This window comes from Poecilia reticulata, chromosome 15, assembly GCF_904066995.2.
Source record: "Poecilia reticulata chromosome 15, P_reticulata-male-v2, whole genome shotgun sequence".
NCBI classification, from domain to species: Eukaryota; Metazoa; Chordata; class Actinopteri; order Cyprinodontiformes; family Poeciliidae; genus Poecilia; species Poecilia reticulata.
Window position 1 is genome coordinate 6645782 of NC_088844.1, and position 13442 is coordinate 6659223.

Genomic DNA, 13442 nt, shown 5'->3' on the forward strand with positions numbered 1-13442 from the left:
TTATTCATGAGTTTCCTTTTTTATTTTACTAATATCTTTTATTTTCATATTAATTATTGTCGTAATTTCATCAGATAAAAAAAATCTAAAACTTTGTAAAAAGAGTGAAATTGAGCAAAATAACTTTCTTTTTGTTGTTGTTTTTGCCATCTTTGTTTGGTGAAGTTTGTGTTGGTTTATTCTCCTGCAGCATTCTCTCTGGAGGGATCAGAGCTGAGCTTTGCAGACCTTTTTCGCCTCTTGGCTTTCTGCTGCATCAGCAGGTGAGTTCCCACTGAGTCACCTCCTATTCAGCTCCTGCAACTGTCCAGTTAAACACGCTGAGTGATAATGGCGGGGGAGGGGAGGATATTAAAAATACGATGGAAAAGGTCAAAGGTTTACTGGAGTAATGGTCCCAAGTTTTTATACAGTTGAAACCAGAAGTTTATGTACACCAAATAAAAAGACGCACACCTTTTTCCCCCTCAGTGTCTGAAGCAAAATCAAGACCAAACCAACTCATTTTATGTCGGTTCTACAAAGTTCCTGTGGATTATCATAGATCAGGGGTGTCAAACTCATTTTTGTTTATCGGCCAAATCAAGTTCATAAACTCTTAAAGGGCCGGTTGTGCTATAATGTGTTGATAAAACCTGTTAAACTGTAATGAATTCTTAAAATTAAATATTGGTGAACATTTTTTCAGTCCCTCCAGAATTTCGCAATTGTGTTTGTGATTTATTTAATTATTTTTTTGCAATAAGAATCGAAGTGTTTGTGGTGCTAATTTGGAAATATTTGCGCTTATTTATGACGGTAAGTGGAAGTTTTTATTACTCGCTGTATGTAGATCATGGACTATAATCTGAAGTCAATTAAGGCTGAGGCAGCTGTTTAGTACAAGTGAAAAAGCTTTTGACAATTTTTGAGAAAAATCTGCAATAAACTCCCAATTATGTATTGGTGCCAAAAAGTGCAGGGATTTGTTGATTTTGCATGAAAATCCATGATAATTCGCAAGAAACTGGAAGGACTGATTGATATAATTTGGCAGTAAATTTTCAATGAAGTCGATTTGATTGAAAATATAATATTTAAGCAGACTTGATGTTCAGTCTAGTATCTGGAGCCATGTAGTAGCTTCAGGAGCTTCTTTGGAGACCTGATTCACGCGCTGTTATCTTGATGTTACCTACCGTGTCTACATGAGCCTTTGTTGTGTATGTGTGAGAATAAATAAATAAAATAAAAAGAATTAGCAAAATTATTTCTATTTGTGAAATTCCACAATAATGAAAGACTTTGCTATGGATTTATTTATGTTTTCAAAATCATCAATTTTGGATTCTCTTCTACAAGCCTCTCACAATAGTCGGCAGGAACTTTGGCCCATTCCTCCTGACTAAACTGGTGGATCCGAGTCATGTTTATAAGCTGTCCGGTTCACACAGCTTTGTCCATAAATGTTCGATGGGTTTGGTGACGGCCACTCCAAAACATTAACTTTGTTGACCATACGCCACTTTATAACCAGTTTGGCTGTAAGCTGCGGGTTATTTAACTTTAACTTTCTTGCTGGTGTCTTGAGATGTGGCTTCAATGTTTCCACATAATGTCATTTTCTCATGATGCCGTCTATTTTGTGAAGTACACCAGCTCCCAATGCAGTAAAACGGCTCCACAACATGACTCTGCCACTCCCATACTTCACAGATGGGATGGTGTTCTCAGGCTCTTTCACACGTAATGGCGGCCATTATGACCAAACAATTCTGCTTTAGTTTGTTCACACTACAAGACATGGCTCCAAAAATGAAGATTTTATTCCCCGAGTTATTTGCAAACTGCAGCCTGGCTTTTTCAGTGTGGCACTTTTCACTTTTTTACATTGGACATTGGCTTTGTTCTTCCAGCTTCAGCAGCATCTGCACAAGGTCTTTGGATTTTGTTCTGGGGTCAAGCTGCACATTTTGGACCAGAACCCGTTCATCTGTGGGACAGAGAACCCATCTACTTCCTGAGCGGCATGATGGTTGAACGTTCCCATCATGTCCACACTTGCATATGATTGTGTGAACAGATGAACATGAAGCTTTCTAGCATTGGTAAACAAAATAGATTTGTGCAGCTGCAAAATCCTCTTGTCTTGTTTCTTTTGACTTTCTTAACATGTCAAACAAGAAACCATTGTGTTTCAGGTGTGGCCTTAAAATACATGAATAGGTGTGCCTCCAATCAACTCAAATGAGTCAGTTGACCTATCGGGAGTTTCCAAAACCGTGAACATTTGAGCTTTAGAAGAAAATAGAATAGATCTCCTCCTCCAATAAGGCAGCAAAGATGCTCCTTTGATGCATGTTTAGGTTGTTAACAGCACAAAGCAGGTTCAGCACAGCTGGGCTTTGTCTGACCAACTGAACCCGATGAAACCTAAAACCTACTTTCAGCCAACATACGAGACAACACAGCAGCTGTGTTACCTCCAGGTGTGTGTGAGAACAGAGGACAGGAAGAACGGTCGTATATCACTCATCTCTTTCTAACAGGCCTTGCAGGAAACCCTGTAGATTAGCCCAACACTAGTGTCCACATCCATCAGTCGGTTTGTCTGTCTTCTCTCTTGGTTGGTGTCCTGCCTTCACTTTCTCACCTTCTGCTGGTCTTTTTGCTGCTCTGTCTCAGGGATGTGCTGCCCTTCACGCTGAAGCTTCCAGAGGCCATCTCTTCTGCCAGAAGTTTTGCAGATCTTGAGAAGGCTGCTAAACTCGGAGCAGGTTTGTTCTTCTTTTTGTTTGGTCTGTGTTAAAATCTGCAGAAAGACATGCCTTGTCCTGTGCAATATTTAAACCGCTAAGGACAAGATGAGCCGCATGGCTCACTGGTGTCACATGACTCGGCAGTTCCAGATCCTCTAGCTCCTGACCAAGCACCTGGTCGTCATCCTGCAGGAAAGGAGGGGCGGCTCTGCTCACTTGAAATCATTTAAAAACAAAAAAGTTAACATACGACACTGGGCGGGCTGTATAAGCGGCTAATTTTAACTTCATTCTGAGTTCTGTGGGAAGAAAACAATGATTTACAGTGTTTAGGTGAGCAGTGTTTGTCCTCCACACCACTTCCCCTTTCCACAACCACTCAGTGTCGTCTGGCTCTGCTACAGTGACTCAGGCCTGAGTTTTTACAGGCGATTGGAGCAAAGAGTGAGTCCATTCAGACACAATGAGGTGTACAGGGTTTCCCCCAGAGAACCTGCTCAGCCCGGTGGTGGCAGCACTGCAGCAGTCCACCACCGTGTTTATTTTAGTTAAAAGTTGACAGGAATTCTTTATTGGAAGACATTGTTGAAAATACTTAAACACACAATTATAGAGTTAAAAAAAACAAACAAAACAAACATAGTTGTTATTATGCATTCCATCAATTTTTCAGTTTTGTGCACTTTAGTTAAATCCTAATTAAGTAATTTAAGACCAAACCAATGGTTTTAAAACAAGCTATTTCTGGTCAGCAGCAGCTGGATCTGCTTTGACAGCACAGATTAGATCGTTTCTCAAGCTTCAGCCACTTACCTGACTGGACTTGCTGAAATAGTTTTTTGGCAGGATGTCTGGGGATTTAAGAACTTTTGCATGAACAGCAATACACTCGTTCATTTCTCATCTGAGGAAGTTGACCAAGGAAGAGGTAAGGAGACTAGAGGACAGATTCTTGGTGAGCACAAACTTGAACAAACCATTTTGAGTTACTATATAGAAAACAGAAAACCTTCTAGAGTGCAGAGCGGTAATAGTATCTTGAGCCCCAGATCAGTTATTTGCCCTCAAAATTATTTTACTTCCCGACTCTTCTATCACCGCTGTTGCGCCTCGCTCCTAAAACCTTACTCTGCAGCTTCCATGTGCATTTGTAAGCTAGTTAGGGTTTGTTTTGCTGTGTGCCTTTAGCATAACTCTCAAGAGGGATGTAGTCAGAGAGGGTGGAGGAAATCTGTTCATTTGCCAAAGCACAGGGTCACTGCTTTACTGAGAGGGGGAGGAGGAGAGGCGGGGACTGTGGGCTGAAGCTCCACCCACACTCTCATTACTCCGAGTGAATCATTGTACCGGCTGAGGCAGAAACCAGAGGAGTTTCAGCCTTCGGAGACACAACAGTGTCCTCTCACCACGGGGAATATTACATCAGCAGCTCGCCTGGGTACTTCAGCTCAGGAAGTCAGTGTAAGTATTGTCTGCTGGAGCAGCTCTGTATCTGGCACTTCTGTTCCTCATGAGCTCGTCTTTCCTCTGCTGCCGCTCAGGCTGGAGACGCTGTACGTGGCATGACTCAGACAGTGAAGGCTGTCATAAAGCTTTTTTTTCTCCCCTCTTGTTTCCTTTGATAAGTGACCTTACGAGACTTTTCTTTTTGCCTTTACCAACAGCTTTCTGTCGGACATGTCCGGCAGTTTGCTTTTTATCTATCGGTAGAGCCATTATTTAGTTTGAACATTTCTGAAAGATTACCAAGCGTAGAAAATGTAAATAAAAATGACATTCATTAATTTTCTATTTGCCAAGTCTAGAGTTGCCTTCTATAAAGCTCATAAAATATTTCTAAATGTTACACATTTTTTTCAAAGCTGTGATTTGTTTTAGTTTTTAGAAGTCGTTTCTGCACATGTGTGAAGCACAAACTGGTGTCACAACAAAATTGGTGGCACTGAAATGACATATTTCATGGTTTGGAGGGATTGGACAAACTCAAAAGATTTGATGTTTTAAATTGCTGCTTTTCCAAATTTAATAGTTGTGCTACAGTTTCTATGTTAGCCTGAGGTTTTGTTTTAAGTGTTAAATAATTTTTTATCCTCCACTATATCAATATGTCCCTTGTTATAAAACTTGGTTATTTTTAAGTTTCAGCATGCCAGGTACTCCTTTAATTTCCCCCATTAATGTAGTGCCTTTCAAATAAGTATCTTTTTGAAACCACACCAATATTAAATCCAGAGTACAGGTGGAACATGTTGCTTTATTTTTATTTGTGTTTCATTTGTGTTAGCAGAAATTGGGGACAGTAACCTGTAGTTGCGTAAGCAAAGTGGCTCTTTGAACTTCCTGCATTGGCTCTGAAGAAGTTTAGCAAAAAATGAACAAAAGAACCAAACAATGTTTTTAATTATAGCTATGATAACACATGGAGGTTTTAGCACTGACTCCTTGAATGATTGCAGTGAATTTCTAGAACAGAATGACACTGAAAGTCAACAACAGTTTTTAGATCTATTTTTCATCAGTAATTTGGAAACTGATAATTTTCTACCAATGTAAACATCCCATTAAAGAGAATCTATCATTCCCCATTCTATAATTTAGAATCTAAAAATGGAAATAAAATCGCAGTTCTTTAAAAGTGAAAACTTATTTTCTACAGTAGATATTTCTGAAAAGTTATATTAGAATTTGTTTTTTTAATAACGGTACAAGTTGGTGGTTCAGTGCTGGAGTGACTTTCTTGGTCTTTAAGCATCTACTGTCCTAAATGCTCTCGACAAAGTAATGACATTAAGTGACACTATTTTAGTGTCTTCAGATGGACATAAAAGATGAAGTACATTCTCGAAGACTGTCCATGAGTCCAGATGTTGGGCACCAACTAACAGAGAGTATCTTAAACACAAAGTGATACATCTTCTCCTTTTGTCGTGCAGGCTTCTGGGACAGTAAGTTGTGCAGGAGAGCAGTATCCGCATCGCTGCCAAAGACGGCAGGTCCTGATAGACCACCTCCGCCTGCTCTGAGACCGCTGTCCTGTCCAACTACCCCTACATGTCCTGAGCTTCGAATTCGCAGCCCCACTCAGCTGGACTGTTGCCTGCCTAACGGCGCACTGTGCTTCATCAACCCCCTCTTTATAAAGGTTTATCAGCCAGATGGTGGCAACCAGATCAACTCTGCCAGAACTGTAAACCAGTTACTTAGAGATGAGTCCAACAACAAAATAAGTCCCACCAATAGGAGCGAGAGAGGCTGGTTTTTGGAAAGACCTCAGACGTACAGCTTGGACCTCGGTGACGAGAGCCAGCGACCTCAAGAGAACGTAGGGAGTATAACCACAACTCCATGCAGTAAAGGACGAACTGGGAGCAACCAGGCGTTGGGTGTCTCTCCATCCCCTCCTCCTCGACCGCCACCCCCCCGCCTTCCCAAACACCACCCTACGCCTCCTATCCAAAAGCAAAGCATGCCTGAAAAAGTCGCCTGGATTAACATTCCGAAGGAGGAAGAGAAGGAGAAGAGCAGCAACCTCTTTTCGCGCCTCGGCTCCTCGTTGAGCATCAGTCCATCGTCCTCGCCTCCGAAGAGACTTAGCATCAGCTCCCCCATATCCATTCCCCGGCGAACCCTGCCCCTCCCTCTGACGGCTTTCTCCTCCTCTCCACGTCGATCCAAAGCATCCCCTTCATCCAGTCATGAGGATGCTCAGTGCCATCTGGCACTGGAGGAACAGACGATTGAGAAGGCCATCCTCAGGACCAAACTGTCAAAGCAAAAGTCAGTTCAGTCTACAGGCCAGGGCGCCTGCAGTGCTTCAGAGCCTTTGGTGATGACAGGAAGCAAGCTTTCAGAAGTCACACCTGGAGAGGCATCTCAGGAGGACTGTACCAATGGGGGCCAACGACTGAGTGACATGAGCCTCTCCACAGATTCCTCGGATTCCCTGGATTACTCCCAGTCCTCTGCCTTCTTCATTCCTCCATTGCATGACCCCAGCCCCCCCACTGTCGCCGACTTCAACACCCATCTCCCCCTCTCCATCCCACCGTCCCACTTACGTTACAGCAGCATAGATATAGACGACGACGTTGATGACGATGACGATGAAGAAGAAGAACCTGACTACGGCGTCGGCCTCGAGAGTGACCAAGACCAAGATCTTACCATGCTCCCACCCGGGGCCCACACAAAGCGGCGCACCAGTGCCAGCGCCTTGGTCCTGCAGAAAGCCTTGCAGGGAAAATTTCGGAAGATGAGCGGCGTTTTCAACTCGCTGCTGACACCAGAGAAGCGGGCGATCCGCAAAGTTCTGGAGATGTCCAAGGATAAGAACTCATACTTTGGCTCCCTGGTGCAGGACTATCTGAGCTACATGGGGGAGGGTGCTGGCGCCCAGGCCTGGCAGGGCTACACCTCAGGACTCGAGCTGCTTCAGACCATCCGCCAGTTTATCACTCAGATGAAGAGCTATCTGCGACAAACCTCCGAGATGGAGCCACCGATTGAGAGCCTCATTCCTGAAGATCAGATTGGTAAGTTTGGAATGAAATCTTTCCTCCTCCTTTAAATCTATTTCTGTCTCGCCTAACTAGTTATCCAGCAGTCGCATAAAACATTAATAACTACACCTCTTGCACAATGCATTCAATTATAGAAAGGAACTTTGGTTCACCTCTGCAAGATTCCTGCTGACAATACTGCTCACATTTCCGCTCCGTAAGCCTTATGACCTCATTGTCATGTCCTCTTAGAAATCTGTGCAAGTTAGTTCTGTGCGCCTTTTCAAATAATTGGGTAATTATTTTTGGGAAGGGTGAATGATGTCAATGTCAGTGGAGAAATCACAGTATTGTGGAAAAACATGAATGCAAATGCAGCAGTTTCACATCTCTGTTTTGTGAAAAACATAAAAATATTTTATTTCTAAACTGCTTGATGTATGAGTTGGTGATTAATGGTGTGTTTTTGTTGAAAACATGTAGCTCTTTGTGTATGTGATTAGGTTAATAAATGTCTGCGCTTGGTGATTTATAAAAAAAAGCATTATTTTGCTTTTAATAACAGCTGGCCTTGTAGGTACAGACACACACTTAGTCACACACCTGCACACATCTGAATATACACTTGCACATGCACCTGCACATACACACACACCTCATTTACACCTGCATACACCTCACTCACACAGGTGAGGTGTATGCACTGCTCTTCTGACCCTTGCCAGAAGAGCAGTCAGAACTTTGGCCCAGGACCCCGTGACTGTAACGGACTGGAACAGAACAACATGCAGACGGAGAGAATAAAGACAGTTCTCTCTCAGGCTGAACAGAGCAGGTTAGTTTGTTCAAACACATCAACAATGTCAGTTGCAGTCAGAGAAGTCATAAACAGCAGAAAATTAGTATTTTTACTAGAATCATAAACACCGTGCTGCTGACATTTGGACTTTTCGTACACCTTTACTGTAGCGCTACTCGGTCTCTGAAAACACGAGAATGCTTCCTCTTTAAAGTCTAAGCAAAGACATAAACTCCCTAAACAAAAGTTCAATTCAAAGCTGATTCTGAAAGAAAAAAAAATACTAGATCCATTTTCTGCATGTTTCTGCTGTTGAAAATGAATGATCCAGAGAGTGCAGGATAAACCAAAAAAACCAGATGACCTGTCTGAATAAAGCTGAAAACTACTTGGTTTTGATTGTCAGGCCCTCAGATGAACCTCCAGGAAAACCACTGAAGTCCATAAATTCACCTGATCACTGCAGCAGCAACAACAACAAAAAAGTTAGAAACCAGAAAAGCAAGAATGCTGCAGTCAACAACTGTTCTCAGGACAGATTAATTTCAGATGTAAACTAAACTTTCTGGATTATATTCCTGTGGGGATTCATACAACTAGATCAGATTTAAAATGTGGAATTATTAAACTCTAAAATGAAACTCTGGGTCTTTTTAATGATGTTCGTGAAGCTTCTGTTGGATCTTTCCGTTCCGTGGGTTAAACGGGGATGCGCACGCACGAGTGTGTGTGTGTTTCATCGGGTTGGTATGCAGCTTGTCCGTTTTCTGAATGCTCTTGTTTTTTCTGCAGCACTGTTTAGTTTCAGGGCAAAATTGCCCAGTATTTTCCTGCCGCAGCCTCAGAGAGCTGCTTCTGTTTAGCTCAAAGGCCGGCTGCCCCGGATGCATCTGGATGGCCCGCCTCCAAGTCGTGCAGACGAGTACGTCAGACTACGGCTCCTTTGTAGTAGCTGTCCAATCAGAGGCGGAAGATTAGAGGCAGGCCCCTACACAGGGGTCGCTCTGTTTCTGCCGTCATTGTCTCTTCTGATAAAATATGAAATGAAAGAGGGACGTGATCCTTGGAAGAACGAAGAACAATAAACCTCGATTTACTCATTTAGCAACACACAGGGATCGACATGCACTTACTCAAAGAAACATCTTGTTTCCGTGGTATAGACCCAGGAGCCAGGAAGTAAACAATCTCTTATCAGTAAAATTGGTCTCAAACTGCAATCCTTGAGGGCCACAGTCCTCCAATTTTTAGATGTGTCCCTTGTCTCACACACTTGAATTAAATAATGAAGCTGCTTCACTAGCATGCAGTTGAGCTCTACTAGAGCCCTGCTAAAGAGTTGTTAGTCAGGTTTGCTCCTGCAACAGGAGGTCGTTACTTGAGGACTGGAGTTTGAGACCACTGTGTTAGAGGATAGATGCGCATTACTTCTTTTGTCTGTGCCACTGAGAAGACCCATGGATGTGAGCGTCCGCACAAAGAACTGATCAAAACAACCTTCTAAATGAAAAATAGCCATGCTGTCAGGAAGTTTTCATTCAGTAACTCAGGATTGTTTATTGTAATGGAACCTGTTTTTGCCTTTGAATGTTAAGTTTTATACTTTAATTTTTTTAATGTTGAGAGGTTTTATTTTGGCTCTTTGCATTATTTAGCCTCTTCAGAGCCTTAATATCAGTCTGTTAAAGATAGTATTACCGATAGCAGTACAATTTGCAGAATGCCTGTTTTGTTTAGTTTTCTTCTTGGAAAAAGCTATTAAAAACAAGTTTAAATTAAGGTGAATTCATGGTTCTTTTTTCCACATAATGTAACCGGTAGTGTTTATGATAAGAAAATAATGATAATTATGTGATCGGTATCTGTGATTGGTATCGGTGATTGACCCTCATGGGTGATCGGTATCGGCAGGAAAAAACCTGATCGGCACATCTCTAGTATCTACTATAGCTGACTTCGCTGCTCATCCCCACACATGTTCAGCTAGGAAAGGATCTCAGGATCTAATTGGTCATGATGTTCCTATGGATGCCAGAAGCACTAAATCTTGCTTCAAACTGGGAAATACCACAGGACTAATGCTGTCTTTTGTGGCACATGCCTGCTTCCTCCAGACTGAATCAGGTGACTGGTGGTCCACTTAAAACCGGAGGTGTTAGGGATGCAGAAGCACAAAAACCTCAGACTTAACACTGTGCTGTGGGGGTCTTCTTTATCAGAAATAACCAGAAGTCGACCCTAAGCTTGTCACAATAATCAATAAATCAGTTAATCGCATAAATAATTAAAACAAACTCAATAATTTCTAATTTCATAATTTTTTGTTTTTCTCTTTCTACCAAAAACTGGATCCTAAAAGTCTTGAGTCTGGACTTTTTGGTCTCAGCTAAACCTTTTTTTAGAAGCATAAATTTGTTTCTTGAGACTTAGTAATTCATTTTATGTATTTGTTTCTGAAGTTTTGTTTATTTATTTGGGATATTTGAAATGTCTTCCAGTTCCCGTGTTAAATGTTCATTGGAATTTAAAGCTTATTGATATTTGAGAATGTGTTCCTGCATGAATATTCCATTATTACCATTATATTACTGACAAATTGTCTCAAAACGACAATATTATCATTCATCGCGATATCTTCTGGGACGATTAATCTTCCGGAAACATTGGCTATTGTGACGGGCCTCATCAGGGAGAGGAAGACATTCCACTGTACCTGTACCTGGTTCTTTCAGTCCTTCCAGTTTGTTCCTTTAAATTTGTACCAGAATTACAGACTGATTCGCTGTTACAGCCTTGGTCACTGCTTACAAACCAATCAATGATGCAAATAATAATAATTAAAACAGTGCTGCTACAGACTGGCGACCTGTCCAGGGTGAACCCTGCCTCTCGCTCGAAACGTTCGCTGGAGATGGGCACCAGCCCCTCAAAATCCCACTAGGGACATGGGTGTACAGAAAATGGATGGATGGAATTAAAACGGTGTCAGTATGATTAAAAAAAAACATGTATCTATAAAATATGGCCAAAATATTCAACATTGATAACTGTGATTCTTTAGTCGTTTTGCAACGTTCCCAGAAACAACAGCAGGCTAATTGGAGCAAAGCACTTGGCCCATATAAGAAATTTTCTAAATGTTTATGAATCTCTTTTGATGCCTCATATGTTGTGAATTTCAGAACCGGATCTGTCGGGCCATTGGGTAGATAAGCTAGCAGGAAGAGACACGTTTCCAGTAAAACTAACCTGTAAAAGTCACACCCTAAAATACTTCTATTAGTTGGTAAGGTCAGGTATGAGCGCCAATAAAACCAGCTTTACTCCTTATCAGTGCCGGTAGGCAGTAAAAACGTCCCGCTCACCCAGAACTCCCAGCCAATGTGGAGCGGAGAAATGAGGAAGTGAAAACGGCCCGCTGGCACGGGTGTGTTTTCTGCATGCGTGTTGGCGATCTCTCTGCGTTTGGAGAGTTTCCTATGCTAATAATGCTGACACAGACTCTGTGGCTGGCAGATGCTGGATGCGATCCAGCTGAAGTGGAAAGTAAAGTCAAGCTGAGAGGTTACAGATGTGTTGAGCCAGAATAACTGTTGAGCTCATTGTTTTCTAGAGGGAGAGTCAGCAGCTCGCTCTCAGACTGCGCTCACACATGGTCCTTATTCAGCAGGCCTGTTGAGGTTTGGCCTCCAGTTATCCATCTGCTCTGTCTTGTTTTGGCCGATTGTGACCGTGTCTCTGCAACCATTGCAAGTCCACCTTCCACACTGCGTGTATTGCGCTGGAGCTGTCGGCAATCTTACCTGCAGCACACAAACGAGTCGAATCGATGTTGGTATGAAAAACCAGACGGGAATTTTCACGAGGGAGTCGAGCTAGGAGGTGCTGTGATTAGGGTCCGTTTGAGAGCAAGAATGCTTCATGTTCTGGCAACTTACTGAGAGCACAGGATGTATCTCAAGTTGAGCTTCCAGAAATGTCGAATGACGAATCAGCATTGAAATAACACGGGTAAGGATGCAAGCAGTTCGTTCCCATAAATTTTCCTAAACCTTGTACCCAGTTTTTCGGGCTGGTATGTTGTTTTTTCTAAAATGTCATGCGATGCATCCAAGTCTAAATAAATATTTACATATTTATTTTTTGTTTGTTTCTTTCAATTTTTGAAGTAACAAACTTTAAGAAGAAAAATATATGAAGCTGTAATTTTCTCCAAATACAAGGTTGTTGTTTTTATAAAATGCATTAGTAGTATTACTCTTTAAGGGTTACTTGATGACAAAATGCTTTTTTTATTACCTGCAACTAGAGTCATAGAAGGAGGGACTGGATGTTCCTGGGTTGCTTTTCTGTCTGTCTGCCATATTGGAATTTATCAAACGTTTTCTTGCACTTGCAGTGGACAGTAGCTGATGGTGTATTGTGTGATCCACTTCAATGGTCTGTGTGCATTTATAACACAAAAATCCTCAAGAAGCACAAGAAAAAGGCTTTTAGATAGCTGCCCACTGCATTGACCGCTACTCACGAAAGGGTTAAAGTAGAACCTGTAAAGTGATTTGAAAGTGATTTGTTCACTTTGACGGACTAAAGACCCAGCTGTGTATCCCCTCCTCAGACAGAGTCCTGGAAAAGGCCATGCTGAAGTGCGTTCTGAAGCCCCTGAAGCCGGCAATCAGCGCAGCGCTGAAGGAGTTCCAGGTGCGCAGCGGCAGCTGGCAGGAGCTGAGAGAGAACCTGTCACTGGCCAAGGCCCGGCGACCTCAGGAGATGGGCGTGGCCGACGCTCTGCCTCCCGACCCCGTGGCCATAGAAAAGATCAGGCAGAAGTTCCAGACCATGTGTAAGCTGTACTCCCCAGAGAAGAAAGTCTGCATGCTGCTAAGAGTCTGCAAGCTAATTTACACCATCATGGAAGACAATTCAGGTAGAGATCTGTGAGGTGAACCGTTTTTCACACTTAAGACACCCGGTACGATGAAGCATGTCCATCCCTTTGTTTCAGGTCGTTTGTACGGAGCTGATGACTTTCTCCCCATGCTGACCTATGTGCTGGCCCAGTGTGACATGCCTGAGCTGGACAATGAGATCCTGTACATGATGGAGCTGCTGGACCCTTCGCTGCTGCATGGGGAAGGTGCCTGTCCAACACCTTCTCTCCTTTAAAAGCATGTTATGTTTCTCCCCAGATGGTTGATAACGTTGTTTCTGTGTGTCCAGGTGGTTACTATCTGACCAGCGCCTATGGAGCCATGTCCCTGGTTAAGAACTTCCAGGAGGACCAGGCAGCCAGGGTGCTGAGCTCCGAAACCAGAGACACGCTACACCAGTGGCACCGGCGGCGCACCACCCAGCGTTCTGCGCCTTCCATCGATGACTTCCAGGTGAGCATTCACTAACATCAGA

The 13442-nt window shown here is 42.7% G+C and overlaps 1 protein-coding gene across 3 annotated transcripts in view; it reads left to right on the forward strand.

The window, feature by feature from the left end:
- Positions 1–13442, forward strand: part of LOC103476509 (ras and Rab interactor 2-like) — a 29071-nt gene that overhangs the window by 14007 nt on the left and 1622 nt on the right. For all 3 annotated transcript variants that reach the window (XM_008428914.3, XM_008428915.3, XM_008428916.3), the window contains 6 exons: positions 191–263; positions 2665–2756; positions 5672–7270; positions 12655–12963; positions 13042–13173; positions 13257–13420. In XM_008428914.3, coding sequence (XP_008427136.1) covers positions 191–263; positions 2665–2756; positions 5672–7270; positions 12655–12963; positions 13042–13173; positions 13257–13420 — 2369 coding nt within the window. The remainder of the gene's footprint in view (positions 1–190; positions 264–2664; positions 2757–5671; positions 7271–12654; positions 12964–13041; positions 13174–13256; positions 13421–13442) is intronic.